This window comes from Monodon monoceros, unplaced genomic scaffold (assembly GCF_005190385.1).
Source record: "Monodon monoceros isolate NGI ecotype Baffin Bay Population unplaced genomic scaffold, NGI_Narwhal_1 Super_Scaffold_18, whole genome shotgun sequence".
NCBI lineage: Eukaryota > Metazoa > Chordata > Mammalia > Artiodactyla > Monodontidae > Monodon > Monodon monoceros.
In genome coordinates this window covers 13,854,681-13,880,100 of record NW_021703774.1, presented here as the reverse complement: position 1 = coordinate 13,880,100, position 25,420 = coordinate 13,854,681, and the positions used below count along the sequence as shown (strand labels likewise).

The window sequence follows — 25,420 nt, the reverse complement described above, 5'->3', positions numbered from 1 at the left end:
TGCCAATAAAATGGACAACCTGGAAGAATTGGACAAATTCTTAGAAAAGCACAACCAGGAAGAAACAGAAAATATAAACAGACGAATCGCAAGCACTGAAATTGAAACTGTGATTAAAAACTATCCAACAAACAAAAGCCCAGGACCAGATGGCTTCACAGGCGAATTCTATCAAACATTTAGAGACAAGCTAACATCTACCCTTCTCAAACTCTTCCAAAATATAGCAGAGGGAGGAACACTTCCAAACTCATTCTACAAGGCCACCATCAACCAGATACCAAAAACAAAGATGTCACAAAGAAAACTACAGGCCAATATCACGGATGAACATAGATACAGAAATCCTCAACAAAATACTAGCAAACAGAATCCAACAGCACATTAAAAGGATCATACAACATGATCAAGAGGGGTTTATCACAGGAATGCAAGGATTCTTCAATATACACAAACCAATTAATGTGATACACCACATTAACAAACTGAAGAATAAAAACTACATGGTATCTCAATAGATGCAGAGAAAGCTTTCGACAAAATTCAACACCCATTTATGATAAAAACCCTCCAGAAAGTAGTCATAGAGGGAACTTACCTCAATATAATAAAAGCCGTATATGACAAACCCACAGCTAACATCGTCCTCAATGGTGAAAAACAGAAACCATTTCCACTAAGATCAGGAACAAGACAAGGTTGCCCACTCTCACCACTATCATTCAACATTGTTTTGGAAGTTTTAGCCACAGCAATCAGAGAATAAAAAGAAATAAAAGGATTCCAAATCGGAAAAGAAGAAGTAAAGCTGTCACTTTTTACAGATGACATGATACTATACATAGAGAATCCTAAAGATGCAACCAGAAAACTACTAGAGCTAATCAATGAATTTGGTAAAGTAGCAGGATACAAAATTAATGCACAGAAATCTCTTGAATTCCTATACACTAATGATGAAAAATCTGAAAGAAAATTAAGGGAATACTACCATTTACCACTGCAACGAAAAGAATAAATTATCTAGGAAGAAACCTACCTAAGGAGACAAAAGACCTGTATGCAGAAAACTATAAGACTGATGAAAGAAATTAAAGATGATATAAACAGGTGGAGAGATATACTGTGTTCTTGGATTGGAAGAATCAACATGGTGAAAATGACTCTACTACCCAAAGCAATCTACAAATTCAGTGTAATCCCTATCAAACTACCACTGGCATTTTTCACAGAAGTAGAACAAAAAACTTCACAATTTGTATGAAAACACAGAAGACCACGAATAGCCAAAGCAATCTTGAGAAAGAAAAACGGAGCTGGAGGAATCAGGCTCCCTGACTTCAGACTATACTACAAAGCTACAGTAATGAAGACAATATGGTACTGGCACAAAAAAAGAAATATAAATCAATGGAACAGGATAGAAAGCCCAGAGATAAACCCATGCACATATGGTCACCTTATCTTTGATAAAGGAGGCAAGACTATACAATGGAGAAAAGACAGCCTTTTCAATAAGTGGTGCTGGGAAAACTGGACAGCTACATGTAAAAGAATGAAACTAGAACACTCCCTAACACCATACACAAAGATAAACTCAAAATGGATTAAAAACCTAAGTGTAAGGCCAGACACTATAAAACTCGTAGAGGAAAACATAGGCAGAACACTCCATGACATAAATCACAGCAAGATCCTTTTGGACTCACCTCCTCGAGAAATGGAAATAAAAACAAAAAGAAAGAAATGAGACCTAATGAAACTTAAAAGCTTTTGCACAGCAAAGGAAACCATAAGACGAAAAGACAACCCTCAGGGCTTCCCTGGTGGCGTGGTGGTTGAGAGTCCGCCTGCCAATGCAGGGGACATGGGTTCATGCCCTGATCCGGGAAGATCCCACATGCTGTGGAGCAGGTAGGCCCATGAGCCATGGCCGCTGAGTCTGCGCGTCCGGAGCCTGTGCTCCGCAACGGGAGAGGCCACAACAGTGAGAGGCCTGCGTACCGCAAAAAAAAAAAAAAAAAAAAAAAAAAAAAAAAAAAAAGACAACCCTCAGAATGGGAGAAAATATTTGCAAATGAAGCAACTGACAAAGGATTAATCTCCAAAATTTACAAGCAGCTCATGCAGCTCAATATCAAAAAAACAAACAACCCAATCCAAAAATGGGCAGAAGACGTAAATAGACATTTCTCCAAAGAAGATATACAGATTGCCAACAAACACATGAAAGAACGGTCAACGTCATTAATCATTAGAGAAATGCAAATCAAAACCACAATGAGTTATCACCTCACACCAGTCAGAATGGCCATCATGAAAAAATCTACAAATAAATGCTGGAGAGGGTGTGGAGAAAAGGGAACCCTCTTGCACTGTTGGTGGGAATGTAAATTGGTACAGCCACTATGGAGAACAGCATGGAGGTTCCTTAAAAAACCAAAAACAGAACTACCGTATGACCCAGCAATCCCACTGCTGGGCATATACCCTGAGAAAACCATAATTCAAAAAGAGTCATGTACCACAATGTTCACTGCAGCTCTATTTACAATAACCAAGACATGGAAGGAACCTAAGTGTCCATCAACAGATGAATGGATAAAGAAGATGTGGCACATATACACAACAGAATATTACTCAGCCATAAAAAGAAACTAAATTGAGTTATTTGTAGTTAGGTGGATGGACCTAGAGTCTGTCATACAGAGTGAAGTAAGTCAGAAAGAGAAAAACAAATACCGTATGCTAACACATATATATGGAAACTAAAAAACAAACAAACAAAACTGGTTATGAAGAACCTAGGGGCAGGACAGGAATAAAGACGCAGACCTACTACAGAATGTACTTAAGGATATGGGGAGGGAGAAGGGTAAGCTGGGACAAAGTGAGAGAGTGGCATGGACATATATCCACTACCAAATGTAAAATGGATAGCTAGTGGGAAGCAGCAGCATAGCACAGGGAGATCAGTTTGGTGCATTTTGACCACCTAGGGGGTGGGATAGGGAAGGTGGGAGGGAGGGAGACCCAAGAGGGAAGAGATTTGGAGATATATGTATATGTATAGCTGATTCACTTTGTTATAAAGCAAAAACTAACATACCACTGAAAAGCAATTATACTCCAATAAAGATGTTAAAAAAAACCCTGCTGTATAAAAAAATAAATCAAAAATTCATAAAAATTTTTATATAACTTTTCAAAATTATATTTTATGCACTAAGACTGTAAAAACTGAAGGCAATAATTTGCTTGAGACTATACATTAAGAGTACTAGAAGGAGACCTGTTAAAATAGAAGCTCTACATTTACTATCTTTCAGAATGTGCTCAGTTTCTTATCACTTCAAGAAAGGGATGTATAAATGAAGTTACTTTATGTATTGATGTTACTTTTTTTGAAAACTTAACATGCAAAATCTTAAAAAATAAAGTACAACTTCATTAAGTAGAATTTCATTTATCAGAGCCTGTTGTACCCTTCAAGGATTTCAATCTAAAAGGTAAATTCAATTATTTTTACTTTATTGTACTTGGCAAGGTAGGAAAGTGGCTCATATGTTTTAGAAAGAATGTGAACAATATAAAGTGTTTTTATGCAAAACTTACACATAAAATTTTAATAATTCCCAATACTCATTAGCTAAATATCAACTCATCATTCACAAAAAGTATGTGATGTACAACACAGTTTTTAAAGATAGTATATCCCAAGTTATCTTATGTGAATCATACCTAATTAATAAACAGAATAACACTCTTATTAGTTAGCAAATACTTATGCTTACTATGTACCACACTACATGCTTTACAAATCACTCATTTGAATCATCATAACAACCACATAAAGGATGCACTATTATCATCTCCATTTTACAAACGAGAAAAGTAAGGCACCAACAGGTTAGTTAACCAAAGATCTCTTAAGTTCTACTTGATAGAACTGGAATCCAAACCCAAGCTGTCTGGCTTTTCACTAAGCTATGCAGTTGCCCAATTCCTGCACAACTCTCTGAAGTCTAATTCTATTGAAATGAAAAGACAGTCCTCACTCAATAACTCAGAAACAAAGTCAAAATACTGATGATGGATGAAATAACTAGGAAAGAGGGTTACGGGACTATATCTTCCCTCCCCCTCAAACTTTATTACTGATGTGAGATTCTCACATAACTTCATACCTTAAGTAATTATCCATACCTCCCCTCTTATAGTTTCCCCAACACTTTTGCCCAAATTAGCACCTTTCCTTCAGAGAACACAAAAAAATATCCTTACATCTCTGTTATCTTCAACGGGAGAGAAAGGAAGAGGACTCAAAAATATGACCTATGAATGTACTCACCTTCTAACTAGCTCCATTTCTTTCTGGCACAGCTGTTTCCAGTATCTGTTACTCCATTCCCCTTTACCATCTACACTCCACCCCTACCACCCCCACTGACACTGGACTTTCTATTCTGTTCCACTAGTCTACATGTCTACCTCTTAGGATAATTTTTTTAAACAAAACTGTGAACAGAAAAGAAAAAACATCCCCCTGGCCCTTTTAAACATTTTACATATGACTGTCTTAAGTAATTTACAGGGCTGCTTCTAAATATCTTTTATTCACATTACACATGTGCTCCCTGATCTGATGCCTGCCTATCTACCTAGTCTCATGTCCTACTATTCTCAGCTACATACCAACAATTAATGACGTTCTTGACATCTGCCAAACCTGCCAGGTTCTACTGGCCTCTATCCTTTTAACATGCTGTTTTCCCTTCCAGGAATGTCCCTGTCCTAGAACTTACACCTTCACATCTCAGTTCAAACTCCTAGCATCACCCCCTGCCGCCTCTCTCAGTTCCAACATTAAGACCTCTGTGAAGTGCTCTGCCTGAACACTGGTTTCTGTCAAAGTTAAGTGGGGATAAGATCTACCTCATAAAATTGTCAAAAAGATTAAATGTGAGTGTATGTTACACCTAGCACACAGACTAGCACTCTCTTCTGGGGGCTTTCCGTCCTATGCACTTGAGCAGTGTGCAAAATACAATCGTTTGCTAGTAAGTTGATGTTCACTGCAAGTTTTTAGATTTCTAATGCCTGGAGCAAAAATACTTAGTATCTGTTGATGCTACACCTTTAACTTACATATGTCAATTATATCTCAATAAAGCTGGAAAAAAAACTTGTCGAAATAAAACTTTCAATGCCTATCATCACACTGGGAACTGGGATCACACAGCAACTGATAAAAGTGACAACACTGAGTAGTTCTCTTTCTAAAAATACTAAGACTGTGGTACTACAGTTCTCTTCAGAAGCTTACATTTCTTAAAGATAACTATTTTTGAAATCTTTACCGTGGGAGCAAATATCCCGATGGACATACATTTAATAGTTTCACGCATAACAATTCTGATCCACTCCTCGTTTTCCATCAGTGCTATAATTTCTGCTTATACAAGGTGCATTAGTTCTTTCAAACAGATCCTTGAGGAAAATGATCTACCTCCATGAAGACTGTTTGTGTGTATGTATGGTGTAGGGAGAAACTGATTTGTTATAACTAACTTTATATACCCTTTGCTGAAATCAGGAGAGACATCCTACACTGTTTACTAATGGATGCCATCAAAACCACTCTCAGTATGTAAGAACACCAGCCCTTTTCCAGCTTCAAAGCTATTTTCAGGTTAATTATTAGCAACGAAGGAAAAAAGTATTTCAAGTTTCAAATGTGTACAGCCATCATGGCTTTTAATTATAAACAAAAGTGGTTAGCATTTGGAGATAATATCACTTAAATTAGGACATGCTAGTAAGATAAAAAATGTGCTCTCAGCTTTTATTTATTTTGGGCTGCATTGGGTCTTCATTGTTGCGTGTGGGCTTCCTCTAGTTGCGGCAAGCGGGGGCTACTCTTCGTTGCGGTGCACAGACTTCTCACTGCGGTGGCTTCTGTTGTGGCAGAGCACAGGCTCTAGGCCTGTGGGCTTCAGTAGTTGTGGTGCACGGGCTTAGTTGCTCCGCAGCATGTGGGATCTTCCCGGACCAGGGCTCGAACCCATGTCCCCTGCATTGGCAGGCGGATTCTTAACCACTGCGCTACCACGGAAGTCCTCAACTTTTTAAACAATGAAAAATGATGCTATAATACAGATTTTCCTCAACTTATGATGGGGTTATGTCCCGATAAATTACTCCTAAATTGAAAATATCCTAAGTCAAAAATGCATTTAGGGGGGCTTCCCTGGTGGCGCAGTGGTTGAGAGTCCGCCTGCCGATGCAGGGGACACGGGTTCGTGTCCCGGTCTGGGAAGATCCCACATGCCGTGGAGTGGCTGGGCCCGTGAGCCATGGCCGCTGAGCCTGCGCATCTGGAGCCTGTGCTCCGCAACGGGAGAGGCCGCAACAGTGAGAGGCCGGCATATCGCAAAAAAAAAAAAAAAAAAAATGCATTTAGTATATCTAAGCTACCAAACATCATAGCTTACCCTAGCCTACCTTAAGTGTGCTCAGAACACTCACATTAGCCTACAGTTGGGCAAAATCATCTAATACGGAGTCCATTTTATAGTAAAGTATCGAATATCTCATGTAATGTATTGAATACTGAAAGTGAAAAAGAGAATGGCTATGTGGGTACAGACTGATTCTAAGCACATCACTTGTTTACCTTTGTGGTCACGCGGCTGCCTGGGAACTTTGGCCTGCTGCTGCCGCCTGACACCACGAGAGAACATGGTACCACATATCCCTAGCCCGGGAAAAGTTCAAAATTCAAAGTACTGTTTCTATTAAATGTGTATCACTTTTGTACCTTCATAAAGTCAAAAAAAATGTATATTTTGTGACTTTATAGAACTTAATCAGAAAAAGATTAAACTTCTGTTTTAAATGAGCTTCAAAGTGAAAATGAAAAACTTATATTTAAAACTCCTTTTTAGGTTTCTACTACAGATAATATACTTCTTCAGCATTGCCTACACAGTACTTGAAAATGTTCCCCCGAAAGATCTAGCTCACCTATGTCGTTTCCAGAGGAATAGCTTCCATGGCTTTCTGTCTCCTCCAGGGACAGTATCTTGAACGATGCTAGAGGAGTAGAACCTGGCTGAGTAGAGATCATTCCTCTGAATCGTGTTACCGTCCATGTCCGGACATGATTATTATCTGCACAGACTAGGAGAGAAAGAGAGCACACAACAGTTGTTAAATATAGATTATGAGAGCACCAACAAAATCACTTTTATAAACATATTTTAACTTTTTTCACTATAATTTACAGAAAACAGATCGTAGCACATTTTGGGTGGCAAACAGCTTACTTATCTTAAAATTACACTTAATTTGTACCTAGCCAACAAAAATGAGATAATTGAATATGGTTTACCTTGCTGCAAATATAAGGTATATAAGTAAAATCTATGGATCCTTATAAAAGTAGCCTGTAGGGTATGAATTTAGAGAAGGTTAAAAAAAAAATGTGTATGTAAGAGAGAATATGCCGAGTATTTTTCTGTTCTGTGGCTAAACTCCATTGTAAACAAGTTGCCTAGTTTATTTTTTCCAACCATATAAATTGTTTCTGCTTATGTTACTCCAATATTAAACAACCAAGATCAGGAGCTACTGAGAATTTATTGGCACAAATAACATTTGTCAAAAAGCTTATAGGAACCAGTTATTTATTGTTCATTCACAGTTGCATCAAGAAAAATTAAGATTTCAATACTAAAGCTGAGAATTATTTTTATATGAGAGTCTGCATTTAAGAAACATATTCCAATTAGCTTTATTTTTTCACGGTAATATTAAGTGGGTATATATTGAGATATCTCCTAACAAGTAATCTATTTCTGCTGTTTTTTCTGTCTGAATAGATACTCTGCTAAAAACTATAAACCAAAAAAATGATATCATTAATGTAAGAACTGTACTTTTGTGGCGTGCCTTAATAAAAAATGTATTAATTTGCCATTTATTATGAACTCATCAGTATCTACTAGGAAAGTATCCAAAATTTCTTATATGCACACAACATTTCCTACTGGATAAAATGTCACAGTTGCATATTTTAAACAAAACTTCAGAAATTTAATTATGGCAAACAGCAATAAGAATAAAAAGTGTACATATGTTACTTATACAACAAAATTCTTAGTTCTCAGGATGCCAGTTTTCTGGTGAAAAAGAAGACATTTACTTCTAGGCTACTGAATCAGCTTCATGGGAAATAATTTCCTAATTTCCTTATTAAGCTTACTAGGATTCAGAAAAATAACAAATACTTCTAGCTGACTCAAAAATGCAACTATGGGATTGACATATATACACTAATATGTATAAAGTAGATAGTAAGAACCTGCTGTATAAAAAATAAAATTCAAAAAATAATGCAATTATGCAATTTTGTTAGTATTAATCATTATCTAACATTTCAAACCTACATGAAATACCTGTTGTTAAAATGCAAATTTAACTATGTAGCTCTTTGACATCACATCCAACAATGACATCATTACCATCAAAATAATATCAACTGCTACTGAGTATGGCATTGTCACTTAAACATCAAAACAATCTTGCAAAGAAATAGTCTATTTTCTCACAGGACCAAATTACCTCATTTTTATACAATATTTATTCGTAAGGACTATGCTAAGTGCTGAGAATAGGGTGGAGAACAAAAGCTTCTGCTGCTGTAGAAACCTACTATATTCTAGAAGAGGGAAAGAGATGATAAATAAGAAACAAAGTAATGAGTCTGTGAAGAAAACAAATCAAGATACTGATAGCAGAAAGTGCCTGTTAGAGAGAGGGCTGGCTAGTTTAGACAGGGTGGCCAAGGAGGCCTCACTGAGGAGGTATTTAAAATGGGACCTGAATGTCAAGGACAGACAGCGAAACAAACATCTAAGAAAGAAGATGTCAAATGAAAAGAACAAGTGCAAAGTTTCTAAGGCGATTTTAAGAAATAGAAAAGCCAATGAGTTAGGTATCATGAGCAGTAAGAAAAGTGACATGCGAGGCGTGGAGAAGTGATGTGCAAGGTGAGCAGGATCCGGAACAGGAAGAGCCGTATTAATTTGTATACAGAAAGAAGCCATCGGAAATCAGATCTGCTTTGCATTTCTTTCTTTTTCTTTTTTTAAAAATAATATTTATTTATTTTTGGCTGTGTTGGGTCTTCGTTGCTCTGTGTGGCCTTTCTCTAGTTGCAGTGAGCAGGGGCTACTCTTCGTTGCGGTGCACGGGCTTCTCATTGCGGTCGCGTCTCTTGCCGCAGAGCACGGGCTCTAGGTACACAGGCTCAGTAGTTGTGGCTCACGGGCTCTAGAGCACAGGCTCAGTAGCTGTGGCACACACGGGCTTAGCTGCTCCACGGCATGTGGGATTTTTCTGGACCAGGGCTCGAACCCATGTCCCCTGCACTGGCAGGCGGATTCCTAACCACTGCGCCACCAGGGAAGTCCTGCTTTGCATTTCTAAAGATATTTCTGGCTGCTGTGTGGAACATGTACCATAGAGAGCCAAGACAGAAACAGGGAAAGAATGGAGTAACCTAGGGGAGAAATGCTGATTTGAGCTAAGGGGCTGGCAGAAATGGACACAAAGTGAAGTAATCAGACTTGTGATGTACGTTGAAGCAGAGAAACGGGACCTACTGATGTATTACATGTATGTGGAGGGCGGGGGGAGGCGGGTGCAGTGAGAAAAAGGGAAGAATCAAGTGTGATTCCTAGATTTTCAGCTTGGGTAAATGAGTAGTGATATTGTATACTAAGATGGCTTTTGAGACAGAAATCAAAAGTACTATTTTATCTAGGTTAATTTAGAGATGCCTATTAAACATACAACCAAATACTAAGCACAAGCACTGGATATACAAGTCTGGAACTCTGTGGATGGTCACAGGTGAAGGGAAAGTCTGGGAGTCACTGGCATGTAGATAATAATATTCAAATCACCAGGGAAAGTACAGACAAAGAATGGAAAATCTAGAAAGAGATCTGAGGCAATCCAACACTTAGTAACTGGGCAAAAGAGGAGGAACCAGCCATACAGAGTGAGAAAAACTCCTCAGCGAGGCAGATATTAGATGAGTACTGCTCTATGAAAGATTAAAAAAGAGACTGTTTCAGAAAGGCATAATTACATCCAAAACAATGAGACATTCAACAAAAGCATATTCATCCATCCATCCATCCATTCATATATGGACAAGGTATTTCAGCTCCATTTGGTGTTTAATTAGTGAAAGATGCATCACCTTTTTATATTAGGTAGTCTTCATATAAACAAAGCTGATGCATGAAAAGGATGTTTATAAAAATTTAAGTTAGGCAGGAACTGATCTACAAAAGATTTAATGCAAGATTGTTTTAAAAAAGCAAACTACTGATACACCTGATTCAATTTTCAACGCTTTCAGAAATCATCTATCATAGACATTGAACCTCATGATGGAATTTTACTTTGTGATCATTTTATTTTGTGTCAGGCTAATTTTGCTTGAAAATCTGTAACTAATTTTTTAAGTATCAAATTAGTATCTAAATGTTAGAAACATATATGACTATGAAGAACAACAAACCCACAAATGTTATTTTCTTCACATCTCTTTACACGTTTTACTGATTTTTAACAGTAGTTGATGTTAGACTACTAACATTCTACTAACTTTAGCATTAAAACTTAAGACAACGCAACCAAATTTATATTACGTTCATACTTGAAAATTTTCTCTAATAAAACATTCTTCAACAGGATTATGATAAATATTCTGAAGTAAAATATGCCATAAGAACCAAACATTAAAATAGAGAGTAAATAAAAGATATGATGCCTTCTAAATTTATGTATACTACAACCAGACAATATCAAAGAAACCTTAGAAGACAATCATAGTATTTCTTCAGTTATTAAACTTTTCTACCACTTTTTCTGGTGTGTTTTTCTTACATAAAACACTGCTTTTATATTCTTTTAATTTGTAGGAGTCTAAAAAATAACACCCAAGGCAAGGTTTTACATGACATAAGGTAGACCTCCTTACCAGTACTAATAAAATCACTTTACCTGATACAAGATGCTTCTCTGAGAGCATGATTTTTGTGACGGGACTTCGGTGAACTGTGAAGGTCTGAAAAAGCTGAGGGCCTGACCCAACCGTCTCTGGGTGCTGCACAATTACTCGTACTGCTCCAGAGCTCGTACCATAGGCAATCTCAATCCAGTTACCACTGACACCTAACCAAAATCAAAAATTGAAAGGTGATATAATAGAAGACAATAAAAAGAAAGCTGCCCTTGCAAAGTGTTCCCTGTGATAGAAGAGGCAGAGCTGGATTCAGCACTTGTTATCTGCCCCAAATTCAGCTCAGCAAAGAAATCTTAAGACTTCTCTGACCATCTTAAATTCATTATTTCCTTTACAAATCTTTTCCTAACACTCACTCCAATATAGAATTGTTCACTCTCTCCCTTGTACTATGTATTAGGTTCTATCAGAGCAACTGTAACACCCCAATTCTCTTATTTCCATGTCTATCTACCTCTACTCTTTATTGATAAGAGACTGAATCATAATCATTTTTTAATCTATATCACCTTACAGAGTGCCTGAGACATAGTAGGTACTCATTAAATGTTTAAGGAATAAATCTGACATGCTAAGAACACCACTGACACAACATAGTATTCCTAAAGCAATACTCCATATTATTTCTAGCCTCGAATGACCATCTGTTTTACTTCTGCCACAATATTGAATCTTCTCTTTGAATAATCAAGTAATCCATGTACTATTTAACAGTTTCAAAACTGTTATAACTATGGGAAAATATACCCATTACATTGCTTACATCACATTTACCTATGTTGTTCTCTTCTAATTATATACAACTAGCTCATGACGTCTGGTTCATCTGTGGCTTTTTTTTCAAACAAGTGCCCAGATTCCATCATATATTTAATGGAGTTCAGTGACCTACATTCCTTAAAAGCGTCACAGAGAACCTCTTAGCTTTGATAGCTGTTCTTTCTGATTCACCTGAAAATACTGGAATCGAAGGAAAAGGGCATGCTATGGAAAACACTTCTCAAAACTTAAAAGGCAACTCCATTCTTGTGTCTTAAAAGAAGACACTGCCACCACAAAAGAAGTTTTATTCTCCCTTTTTAATTAGACTGGGGGCGGGGAGGGGAGCATATCTCATTCTAGAGCAGGGGTCAGCAAACTTTCTATAAAAAGCAAATAGTTTAAACTTTGCATGCCACACTGTCTCTGTACAGCCACTTAACTCTGTCACAGTTGCAGAAAAGCAGCCAAAGACAATACATAAAACTATTAATAAAAAGAGCATGGTTTGCTGACCTCTGTTCTGGAGCAACATAGTTTAAATCCTACAATTTCAATCAAAATCATCTGTGCACACCAGAATCTTTCTTTCTTTCATACCGAAGATAATGATTTATTACAATGCATTCAATGAAATGATTATACAAGTAACGTATTCAAACTATTAATATTACTAGCCACATGTAAGTATTTCCTAGAATTCCTTTCATTACAGATAAATTTTGAATTTCCCATTTACGTTTATCTTTCACTCTAGAATATAAAAATTCTTAATAATTTACAGAGCTAGTTTGTTAATTTCATTGCAATGGCCTTTGAAAAAGCAATAAGTTATGGATACTGAGGTTTTCCAAAACTTAAATTTAAAATTTCCCAGAGAAATAAGCTCATTTTCCAATAGAGATTAAAAGTCTAAAAGCTTTCGTTGTTGTTATTGTTGTGAAAAAAAAAATAAAGCTCTTAATTCCAAAATGAAATCAGCTGTCATAGGAAGGTAAATGTGCAGATAAGTTTAACAAATAATTTGTTATTATTATAATAGTAGGGCTTAACAATACAATTCAGAAGAGGAAAAGTTCTAACTTCCCACCTCAGATTATGTTTACTGGTCATGTCTGACCTCAGTATAAAACCAAACATAAACTTTAGACTCTAAGAGATGAAATCCTCAGCACTGCAGTTCACCAAAACAAAGGGCCAGATTAGTGTTACAATAAACCAACGAATAAACATACATTATCAAAAGAACTCCAACAGTTTATAATAATTTTGCTATGCACTAACTTGTTTTGGGTGTGAGGTAAACACTCAGAGCAGTAATAGCATCATTTGAAGGATCATGATAAAGTTCAGTTACAAGAAGATCGTTATCCTTCATTCGCAAAGGGAACTTCTGCATATCTAAAAAATAAAAAAAATTAAATAGCATTAAAATAAATAGTGAATCTATTTAAAACTAAAAAAGGTAATATTTTCTTGTTCTCATTTTAAAAATCATACTAAATAGGACCATACTAAGTGTCTGACCACTTACCTATATAATATATTGATCCATTGTTACATCCCAGTAGAAGGAACGACCCAGCAGTGTCATAACTAGTTATAGGAACAACGTCTTGAACCTGATGTAGTGAGAATACTGTTAGATGTCAGTTATTAATTACAATCTATATTTTCTGCTCAATTTCCTCAAAATTTTTGAGTCTTTTAATAAAAAGGATACTAATATCCGATTTAAGTAGGGCTTAGAAAATACTTTCTTTACACACACACACACACACACCCCTCCAAGGGGAACTCTGACCTTTTAAAGCTTTTCTAAAAAATTTTTTATTTCCAACAGCAGCACTTTCCTTTCAGAATTTACTCATTTCCTTTTTCTGCACATGACTGTGAGGTCACAGCACACTTTAGGACTGGAAAACCAAGTCTGACCAGGCCCCTTTCTCCCTTGTCTCTCTCATAGAAGAGATGAAGTGACCTGCCCAGAATCAGAACTAGAAAACAGATCAACCGATTTCCAGATAGCACTCGCTCCCTTGGTAGTTCATTACCATTTCTTTGAAAAGGTGGTCTTCTCTACTTTCATATTCCCCACTAAATACTTCACCTCTATTTCCTAGGAAATGGCCAAACAAGTTCTCAAATGCTTTTGTTTTTTCAAGTGCTAGAATAAAAAAAACCCAGTTTTCCAAGCAAATCAGTCTAGTTACAAATTAATGAATGCCTATGTGTGTGCCAAGAGAAAAGCAAAGGGCATGATTTTTACAAACAAAACGAAAAACAAACAAAAAGTGTTATTGTACTGGCGATGAGATCAAACTGAATCATCCCTATGTACAGCCAGGCCAGACACGCATGTGAAAGTTTACACACAACATTTAAATGAAACACTTTTTATGTACCAGATATTATCCAGGTGAACAAGTACTGGAATGGATAAGGGATGTGAAATATCACTTTTGCTCTGTAGAAGCTTAGAAACTTGTGGGCAAGAAAGAAAAATAAAGACAATTATAATGTGATAGGCACATTAATGCCTATCACAGTATACATTATACATTATTTAATGTATAAACACAGGGTGTGCAATACAATCATAGAAGAGGGAGAAAGGATTCCCATCTCAACCCCAGTCCAGGGAGAAGCACAAATATCAAGGAAAAGTTCAAAAAGAAAGTAAAGCTTGAAAACTATAAAACTAACTAGGAGTTAGGTAGAGAAAGGGAAAAGCACACTTCTGACAGAACAGCAAATACAGCAAAAGAGTCTAACTAAAAACACAAATTTAAAAAAAGCTAAAACTTGGAAATAATGATTCCTAGAAGGTGTTCGTGTCCATGACCCTAATTTCTGTGTGTGCCTTCTGGTGTCCTGCATGGTTATAAGTTACACTAGAAATATCTCTGCAAAGACTCAATGATCACCCCCAACCCCAGGTCAGGTTTCTGTCTCATCAGAGCCAACACGTTTCGTAGCAGGTAAACACCGACAACTTCTCAGTGATATGAGTAAAGATGTCTGAAAAATGGAGGGAAGGCTGCTTCACTGACCAATTTTCTTACACCAAGTGCATCGTTTTAGCTCCAGCACTCCAAGAAGAGCTTCAATTCTACCCAGAATCTTCACAGTCAGAGGCTGGGGATAGGTAAGGCCATGAGATTCCTCTCCCTCTGGACCCATTTTTCAGTGAAAGAGCAGCAGCGGCCTGGAGCTTTCCCAGGCACGTCCAAGACAGATATCTGACCTTTCAGTTCTCTGGGAGGATGGGCTCCAGGACTAGAGCGCCTTCCTACCTCTTTTCCTGCAACCCCTGAGCATGTCCTGCTTTCCCCCTCACGTCTACCCCTCAGTACAAGGAGAACAGGGAAAGCAGAGGATAAGTAAAGTTAGGTTACAGAGGAGTTGGTACTAAGTTCTTCTCTCCCAGCATAAGCAAGGAGCCAGCCTTTCATGGCCTCCTCTTCTTTACCCCAACAGCTTCATGTCAGGAACCTGAGACACCATACTGATTAGTATATTTGGTTCAGTCACGGTGGCCACAAACCTAAGGTGGAAGTGGGTTTTCTCTCCTAACGTTGCATGCAGTGATTATCATTAACTCCTATGTAAAAATTTAAATGATTTACATTTTGAAAATCACTCTATCTTCCCAAGCAATACAAGGCCCCTAGAATCCTTTAACCACAATCTCTACCTGCATGATGATCACTGTTTTTAACATCAGTATGTTTTAACTCTCACCCATTACTTTTTAGACTTATTTAGAGTCACCAACACATCTACAAATTCTTTGGCTAGTCATGTTTATTGTATTCCACTACTTCCTCTTCTAAGTATAAATAACCTTATCAAAGGGCATTTCTATAGAGGTCCTTCCACTGAAGGTTATAAGTGACAAACTTTGTCTGTATTATCTGAAAACATCTCTCATTCATGTTTGAATGATAGTTTTGCTGGATATGAAATCCTAAGTTGAAAGTTATTTCCCCAACTAACTTGAGAATAGCCTATTGTCTTCTGGACTCTACTGCTGGTGATGAACAGTCTGTTTTAAGTCTAACTACAGTGTACCTCTCATTACTCTGTGGACACCTTTATGATACTTTTATCTTCTATTATTGGTTGGCCAAAAGGTTCGTTCAGGTTTTCCCGTAAGATCCTATGGAAAAACCCTAATGAACTTTTTTGCCAACCCAACACATCACCATGTGTGTAAGTGTGAATCTCATTTTATTTAGCCTTGATGTATTTCTTTAATCAGTAGAGTCATGTCTTTCTTCAGTTCTCCAAAATTGTTAGCAATTATCTTTTCTAAATTGCCCCATCTCCACTGTTCCTTTCTGAAAGTGATTTTCTCATTTTTTTCTTTTCATATTTTCTCTCTCACTCTTTCTGCTTCAGCGTGAATGATTTTTTTCAAATGTGTCTGTCGATTCATTGTCCTTCTATTCAACACATTAAGTCAGAGTTTTGGTTTGTTTTTAATTTTCAATGACCTTTAAATTTCTACTCTTTCATTTTGCTTCTTTTCTGACTGGTCCTATTCCTTCATTATAGTCTAGTCCTTCTTCTATCTCATTAAATAACTTCAGAAATTTATTCCACATTAGTTGTCTAATTGTTCAATTATTTTCAGCTTTGGGGTACATCTGTACTCTAACAGCTAACATTTGATGACTCTGCTAACATTTGATGACTTTCCCTCATTTGCTTTCACGTTTCATGTGTAGTTTACAAATTTGGGGAGGTTATGGGCTCACTTTCAGCAGAAAATATTTCTTCTGCAGAGTCCTGTGCGCCATATCTTGTGAAAGTTCAGTTTCATGTCCACATCTGGAAATGCAAATGGCCCTAGACCAGCTTTTTACATTAATTTCTCAAATTGGAGTTCCCATACTTACCTTTGTGTTTTCAATTCACACATTTGTACTCCTAATTTGATTATTTTGGTCTCAATTTCTCATTGATGGTTTTCCCCTGCACCACCTCTCCCCAATCCAAGACACTAAACACAGGTCAAGCTTTCTTGTTCCAAACCTGTTGAGCAAAATTTTCCCATTCTTCTTCTCAGGGACTGAGGCAGACCTTTAAAGCGTCAGCTTTTTGCAGGAGGCTGGTTTACACTGTCCCATGAAGCCATGCCTCCTATTCCTGGTAGACCCCCAGACCCTAGAGCCTTTACTCTGACACGTGACATGCAAATATGTATAAACAAACAAACAAATAAATGTAATTCAATACTTGACAGATACAATATATGCTGCTTTAATACTTTTTACCCAATATTTCTGTATGTCAGCTGATTTAGCTATGTTACTGTAAATCCTAAGTAAGCAAATATAACATACTCAGGGTAGTGGTCAGTACATAATAGACACCAAAATGTCAAGTCTTCTTACCAATAATTGATCTAATTCAGCTACATTACTGTAAATCCCAAGTAAGAAATACAACGTACTTGGGATAGTGTTCAGGACATAATAAGACACCCAAATGTCAGTCCTCTCCAATGAATTCTGGGCCTAAGATTCCAATGCCCACCTTATTCTTGTTCCTAACTTGCAGGGGTTCATAAACCTATTACAAAAACAAAAAAGTAAATCCCACCAAACCCTACTTGTGACATCAGTGCTACAAGTGCATCAGAGCACAAAAGAAGAGAAGCTACATCAAATAAGCCTCCCTAGTTCTTGTCCGGCACAGCCCATAAGAGCACAGAAATTCACTTTGACTCCCTGTTCCCACAGCCAGTATTTCCTCCTCAAGCTCGTCCTCCACTGTTCATTTAGAGGCCAGGCTGTGACTCAGATGGTGACTCTGGCTGAAGATCTCTCGTCTTTCAGAATAAACACAGACAGAGCTCTCTGGTCCTTTAGCAATCACAATACACAATGACTTTCCAGGACTAACTTCCAACACTGTCTCTCTGCTTTGATATGAGAATGAAACATGTATAATCTATGTTTCCAATATACATCTAAATTTAAACTTGAACAACTTGGGAAATAATGCCTAAAGTTACTATTCTGCCACGTAACTCAGCCTAGGCCATGTATTTGAAACACTAATTCCTTATTACTAATCTTCTGAAGTCTAATGAAGAGGAATTAAACAAAAAAAAGAAGAAAACACTGAAACTTTCCTTCTAAAAAATAATTTTCTTTTTTCTTACCCAAATCAGATACAACACTCTTATAAAATTTTCATTAACATTTTATTGAAGCTGTCCTAATAAAAAACTGCTACACCAAAATATCACAACGGCTTTCAGGCTCAAAAACGCTTGCTCTCTCGCTCTCAGGCTCGTTTGTCTGACTCAAATACCTCAAATCAATCTCGACTGTACAGCGAGAGTCACAAACTACACTAGTTGTCCTGTGTACCTTCTGTGTCACTCATGGGCAGAACTGTTGCTAAAGGCCAGATCAGAACCCGCTCATCCAGTGCCACAGCAGCCAGCCTCAGGTCAGAACTGTCCGTTGAGGTTTGCAGATCAGACACTGAGATTTCATTACATCCTAGCTCTGCACTGCACTACCAAAAAAATAAATCATCTATCTGGGCTAAAAGTTATGAGGCTTGTTTGCCGCATGAATGCTCGACTTACCCCAGGTCTTCCTGAAATGTAATAACAAACCTACTTTGTCAGCTATGGTTTTCAACTCATGCATATACCAAACAAGAAGCAACAGGTTATACATACAGGACTAAACGCTTAAGGTGAAGTATCCACTTTGAGGATGCTAGTATAGTTTTTGGGATCTCAAAATATGAAAACTTTTATATGCAGTTGTGACATTAGTAAAAAACAAAGAAGGTAATAAAGAAACATGTTCCTGGGCTTCCCTGGTGGCACAGTAGTTGAGAGTCCGCCTGCTGATGCAAAGGACACGGGTTCGTGCCCTGGTCCGGGAAGATCCCACATGCTGCGAAGCGGCTGGGCCCGTGAGCCTGCGCGTCTGGAGCCTGTGCTTCGCAATGGGAGAGGCCACAACAGTGAGAGGCCCGCGTACCGCAAAAACAAAACAAAACAAAAAAAAACATGTTTCTTTAGAAACCTAAATGCACCTTCAGAGTTTTATGGCACAGATAGCACAGCTTCTCAGAGCCACTAAAAGTTCACTTGACATAAGTAGCCAAGTAACTTACCTGAGAGCAGTCTTCCATAAATCATTAAAATCCACATTCCTCTTTACAGAAATATCACCAGCTGAAGAATCCCTCTGATCGACTTCCCTCCACCTCAACTTTAGATCAACCTAGATCAGTCCTTCCCCACATTCCTTGGCCCATCACTTTCATGGTAACAACCTTTATAATGCCTTTTCTGTGCCTATATGGAAGGTCCACTCTTGGCTAATATATTTTTTCTACAAACATGACTTCCATGTCTCCATCTAGAATGAAATTTAACTTTCTCTGATTGCAATCTCTCTCATCGTAAGTCATTCATTCTCTCACCATTTCCCCAGCGTCTCAGGCGCGGCCGTACGACCTTAAGAATGTCCCTCCACAAGCTCAGCCCAATCACGACATTCAATTACCCTACCTCTGCCCAGACTGCAGCTTCCAGATCAACACACCACTTCTACTGAGGAGCTGGGCACCTGGATCAGTTAGCTTTTTGTCCCATTCTCCATTACTGTTCTGGCACCTAAATGTTCACCCTGATGACCCTTACAGTTCTCTGGCCACTATTTCAACTACTTTCATCTTTAAGTCAGTTCAACACATGATTTAAATGGCTACGTCAATGAGAACTGCTCCAACTCCAAAACCTTAACTCCAGTCTTTGACCACAACAATTCCCACTCCTTGTAAGTCACCAACCTGCTTTCACGTCCCTCTAGTCCCTTGAATCCCTGCATCCCCCTCTGCTGACCTGGCACTCCTTCACTTCTTGATCTTACAGTTTCAATTACTTTGCCACTTCATGTTTTCTCATCCCTTTGTGTGTCATACCCATTTTATTACATCTCCAATCCTGAATCAGGCCGACACTGTTTTCTTTTCTCTTGCTTCTGTTCCCAGTACTGAGGATTAAGGAAGAAACTCACATAGCTGTACCAGCCAGGTCCATTATAAAGATTTATAATCTCTGCAATCCTTGAAACACACTTCCAATGTCTTTCTCCTCCACAGTACACCTTCCTCACTCTTCCATCGCAGGGAAAGAAGTCTCTCTACTCTGTTGGGGCAACCCCTCCAGCTGTGTTCTAGACCCCATTTGCTTCTATGGCACTAGCAACCATCTCCATTCTTTCAACCTTCAAATGCTTTCTCTGTCAACTCCCCTCTCTGACTAACAAGCATGCTCAAACTTCTCCCGTCCTAGAGAAAAAGTAAAATAAAGCACTGAATATCTTTTCCTCCATCTAGCCTTGATCCTTAAACTATCACTTTGCTTCTCTGCTCTCCTTCACCACCAAACTTCTTGAAAGACACTCTGAATTTGCTAACTCTAATCTCTGATCTTTTAATTCCTTAGTTCCTGCAATCTGCCCCCCCAATCAAAACCTAATTAACTTATTAATACATCTGCAAATGATATCCTACTGACAAAACCAATGTCATTTCTCAATCGTATCATATGTGTCACTTTGGCTCTTGGTTTCCTATCTTGTTCCCTTAAGAGCTAATGTTCCTCAGGATTTTAACTTTGGCTTTTCTTTCGCTGCAGATATCCTCTCAATGGAAAATCTTACCAATTCCCATTTTTCAATTACCAAGTATTATGGTTTCCAAATACTTTTTTCTAGCCCTTTTCTTCTTCCCTAAATTTCAGAGGGGTGCTTCCAACTATATATTGAGCTCCTGTATATGGATACCCACAGGAATCTCAAAGTAAACATATTTAGTCATTCTAATTATTCCTCACGCTATCTACCAGCATATATGATTCTCCTCCCCCGTTCCCTATCAATGTAAAATATTACCAGCCACTCAACTGTCAGAACTAGAAATCCACCTCTCTCTCCTTTAATTTTTCTCCATCTAATCAGATACCAATCCTTTTAGGAAGGCTTATGAAATGTTTTTCAGCTAGTCTCATCTTTGCCATCTACTCATTTTAGTTGAAGCTCTGCCTCTTTTGCTGCATTACTTCCCTGATCCAGTCCACTTTTCATATTAGCTAGCACTGTTCTCTTTCTAAAACATGGCTCTGGCCAAGTCACTCTCTGCTTAAAGCCCTTTCATTTTTCCCCTCTCCTTCAGAATCAGGCAATAAGCTTTTTTTTAGTCTTATCTCCTTCCTGTTCCTCTCAAGTACTTGAAACCATTTAGCTCGCTATCTTTTCCTTGAACAGGCTATGTATTTTCACACAGAACTGTGCTCCCACTCAGGAGATGAAGTTTGCCTGGACTACTATTCCCAAGGCATGAAACTTGAAACATTTCAAGGCAATAAAGAAATGTCAAACCAGTTTACAAACTCACTCATCTTCCAAAGTGACTTAAAATTCTTGAAAATGTAGTCAAACTTGTATCCAGAAGCAAACTTAGCAGCAAATATATTCAATATTCTATACAGTAAGTCCCCTACATATGAACCTTCAACTTGCAAACTTTCAAGGAAGCAAACGTGCGTTCGCATGTCCAATCACGTAAGTTAGTTCACGTGTCTGGCGTGCACTGTCACGTGCATGCACCCTCTACAAGTGGTTGTGCTTTTGTGTACTTTACTGCACAGTACTGTACAGAGTACAGTATCTTTATTTCGAGCCCAGGATATCTGGAAGCAAGCGTAAAGGCAGCGGTGATGTAGCTGGTACTGCTAAGAAGAGATTCACGACACAGGAAATGGCAAGGGGATTCTCTTTATCTGAGGAGGCACTGTTAGTTTCTGAGGCACAGGACCCGAAAGGAGAACAGTACACCAAAGTTGCAGCAGACGTTCAGAATGCATCCAGTGCTACCGTGTCATCTATGAGGAGAAAAAAAGAGCTACTACCCAGACATCACTGGATCGTTTTTTCAAGAGGGTAGACAGAATTGAATCCAGCAAGGAACCAGAACCTGTGCCATCAACGTCAGGCGTGAGTGAAATTGCAGCTTGCCCTCCGTCACCCACTGCTGAGTATCCTTCAGCGCTACTATCTCCCACCTCCTCTCCCTCCTCCAGTCAGTAACTCTTCCTGCCTGTTCACTGGATGGCAGCCCCTGGATGCCAGCTGTTGTGCGGTACTTCTGTACTTTTCAATGTACTGTACTGTAAGATTAAAAATGTTCTATTTTTTGTTTGCTTTTATGTATTATTTGTGTGAAAAGTATTATAAACCTATTACAGTACCGTATTACATAGCAGATTGTGTTAGTTGGGTACCTAGGCTAACTTTATTGGACTTACAAATTGGACTTACAAACACACTCTTGGAACTGAACTTGTTCGTATATAGGGGACTTACTGTATAATCAAAACAGAAACAATATGAATTCTACAATAAAGCAGATGCATAATCAGCGTGAGTTTCAGAAATAATTTCATTTCTGCAATAATATGCATTAGTTAAAACCAACCTGCCAGTGCTGGGTGACAGCATTCCACACTCCCACTTTCCCTGTATGACTCGTGGCCACCAACTGGTTACCGATGAAGAAGAGAGCGTCTACAGGAACACCAAGGCTGAACACTCCTTAAATGATAATAAAAAATAGAGGTTAATCAGTCACCATCTTTCGAATTAATCAAAACCCAGATTAAAAACATCTTTCAAAGGCATCTCATTTCTACAAATTATGTTCCAGACACTTTGGGAACCAGAAATAAGAAACCTGTAAGCTCTTAAGCGGCAGATAGAAGTCTACCCCAAGTAATCCCACTCTGACTGAACAGCTTGTTACCTGAAACTGTGGCTCCCAAACCTAGTGGATCATCAAAACAACCACGTAGATTTAAAGTGAACAAAATAAAACAGAAAGAATCCTGGGATTCCTGGATTCATGCCAGACTCGCTAAATCAGAAAACCCACTGCATTTCTATAAAATCCACAGGAGATTTAGCTGCAGCCTGCTCATGGACCGACACAGACTTGGCAACCTCAACTATCCAGAATGTATCTAGAAATCTGGAAATAGGCAAAAAAGAGAAAAGAACAAAACAAAACAGCAAGAAGTCACACTGTATTCAAAACAAACATTCAGGCCTTTATCAGAGCTTATTTTAAACCTCTTGTTTCCCAACACTGCAGATCTCAATTTAATTAACTCCAAAGACACTAACTATACTAGGCCATGGGATTAAAAAATATGAGAAGATAAACAACAGGGATTTAGTGTATAGCACGGAGAATTATATTCAATATCTTGTAACCACCTATAATGGAAAAACAAGTATATATACATATATATATATATATATATATATATATATATATATATATATCCGAATCACTCTGCTGTATGCCTGAAACTAACACAATACTGTAAATCAACTAAACTTCAATTAAAAAAAAACAAACGTAAGAAGACTGGATATTACTAGGAACTTAAGATTTAAAGGAAAAAAATACAAACAACCAATTTTAATGCAATAATAACAGAAGGATGCACAGAGTACAGTAATAACCAGAGGAGTAAAAGAGGGCAGGAAAAGGAACTTGAGAATATTTCTAAGAAGCCATCTGAGTTGGGTTTTTTAAAAATGTGAAAAGGAATTCATCAAATTGGGGGATCAGGAATGGGTAAGCCTAGGGAACCTGAGAAAAAAAGGGAAGAGGGATTGCAGGTGAGGGACCTTGTAAGGATAGCCCACATTAACAGCAAAAGAGCCAAGAATGTCTCGGCTCACCTTGGTATAGCATGTATGGCTCTACACAGTTGTCTCTCTTTAGCTGAGTACTATACCAGCAGGGAGGAGATTCTGGGTCAGAATCCCGGCTCTGACAGTACCTTTCTTTGCCACCTTCAGGTTCCTACTTCGCCACCTTCAGGTTCTTACTTACCTGATCTATAAAATTGGGTCCAAGCTAAATGTCTCAAGGCTCACTTTCACCTTAAAAATGTTATAATCCAATTTTGACATTTAAATAGTATTCTATTACTTGAAAAGCACCTTATGAGAAATACCTTTTTACCTAACTATTCTAGAAAATAAGCCTCACTATAAAATATTGTTTTATGTGTATCTTTAGCTGTTTCAAGTATGTTTTTTTATTTTTAAAAAAGTACCCCCCAAAAATAAAAGTACCTAATGTGTGACAACACGAACAATTTTCTCAGCATCTAACTGAGAAAAACAAGGATTCACAAGGCTTTGAAGAACTCATGGGGAGAAACAAACCAATTAAATGCGACTGTAATATGTTAAAAAGCATAAGCCAGAAAAGATAACTGATTTCTTTCGAATCTTACATGAATGAGGGATATTTCTTTATGTTCAGAAGTGTACTATATACAAGACCAGTGGCAATAAACAACAAGTTGAAAATTCTTAACCAATCTTGAAAAAGCCAGGCATCTAGCAAAAAGAAAAATGATATACACTGGACAAAAATGAAAAACAAACATATCTGGAAAGTATTGCTAAGAATGTCTTCCATATGTACATTTTAACTTTTATGTACTCATAAATACATATTTATACACACGAATAGATCATCTCAGCCCAACCTGTCAACCAAAAAAACCAGAGCAAAATAAAACACATACAAAAGCTAATAAGCTCTCTGATCAGAACTGGCTAAGAAATTAACTTGCCACTTCAAAGCAGAGAGTAATCATTTCACACGCAACTTCAGGGACTCTCATGTATTAGTACTTTAATCTTGATGCTAGACAATTTTTCAGAACATGTTAAGATAACTATATTCAGTACTATGGGCTATGTGAAAGGTAGAAATAAAAACAGGAAAACCAACAAACACTGATTACTCGAGAGAAGAATGAGATTCTGGGAAATCAAGGAAGACATTCTGAATGATCTCAAGAAATTTCAAGTGTCACCCCTGCTTAGACTCAACAATGCTGACCCCTATCCACAGGAAGGACACCAGTATAAGTAATGACAAGCTCCTGTCTTAAGGGGCCCTGCTTATGGCGGCAATCCAGCAGCAATGTCTTATGTAAGTTATAACTAAGGCGCTCAGCCTCTGGGGAAGCTCTATCATGGATACACCAGTCCTAACAATTTTCTTCGGATGGTGCCGTCAGGTCCTAAAGAATATTTGTAACAACAAATAATCTCTTTTACATGAACAAATTACCAGCTACCATCTCATAAGGTAGCTACTGACCACACCCTTTGTTTTTGGGGGGGAAAGAAAGCAAGGCATAAAATCTCCTTCACTAATTGGTATGTTACAAGTGGCAATTTGAAAAAAACAAACCAAAAAAAACCCACAACTGATTTCTTTTCTGTATACTTACCAGTATATTATAATTTCAAAATTTTTAAAGTATTTTTTTTTTCCCTAAAGTTTTAGAGGGGACTTTCACTGCCAGTCATGATGGAATAAATGGCATCAGACTATTCCTCACCATAAAAAAAACCTGGCCAAAATACATGAGGCAACTGTTTTTAGGCACCGGACAACAGAGAGCAGAAGACCTGAAAC

The 25,420-nt window shown here is 37.8% G+C and overlaps 1 protein-coding gene across 2 annotated transcripts in view; it reads right to left on the bottom strand.

The window, feature by feature from the left end:
* KCTD3 (potassium channel tetramerization domain containing 3) overlaps positions 1-25,420 on the bottom strand; it is a 71,029-nt gene that overhangs the window by 12,592 nt on the left and 33,017 nt on the right. For both annotated transcript variants that reach the window (XM_029229154.1, XM_029229155.1), the window contains 5 exons: positions 22,385-22,500; positions 13,398-13,485; positions 13,148-13,264; positions 11,083-11,253; positions 7,027-7,182 (listed from right to left, as the gene is read on the bottom strand). In XM_029229154.1, the coding sequence (XP_029084987.1) occupies positions 7,027-7,182; positions 11,083-11,253; positions 13,148-13,264; positions 13,398-13,485; positions 22,385-22,500 (648 nt within the window). The remainder of the gene's footprint in view (positions 1-7,026; positions 7,183-11,082; positions 11,254-13,147; positions 13,265-13,397; positions 13,486-22,384; positions 22,501-25,420) is intronic.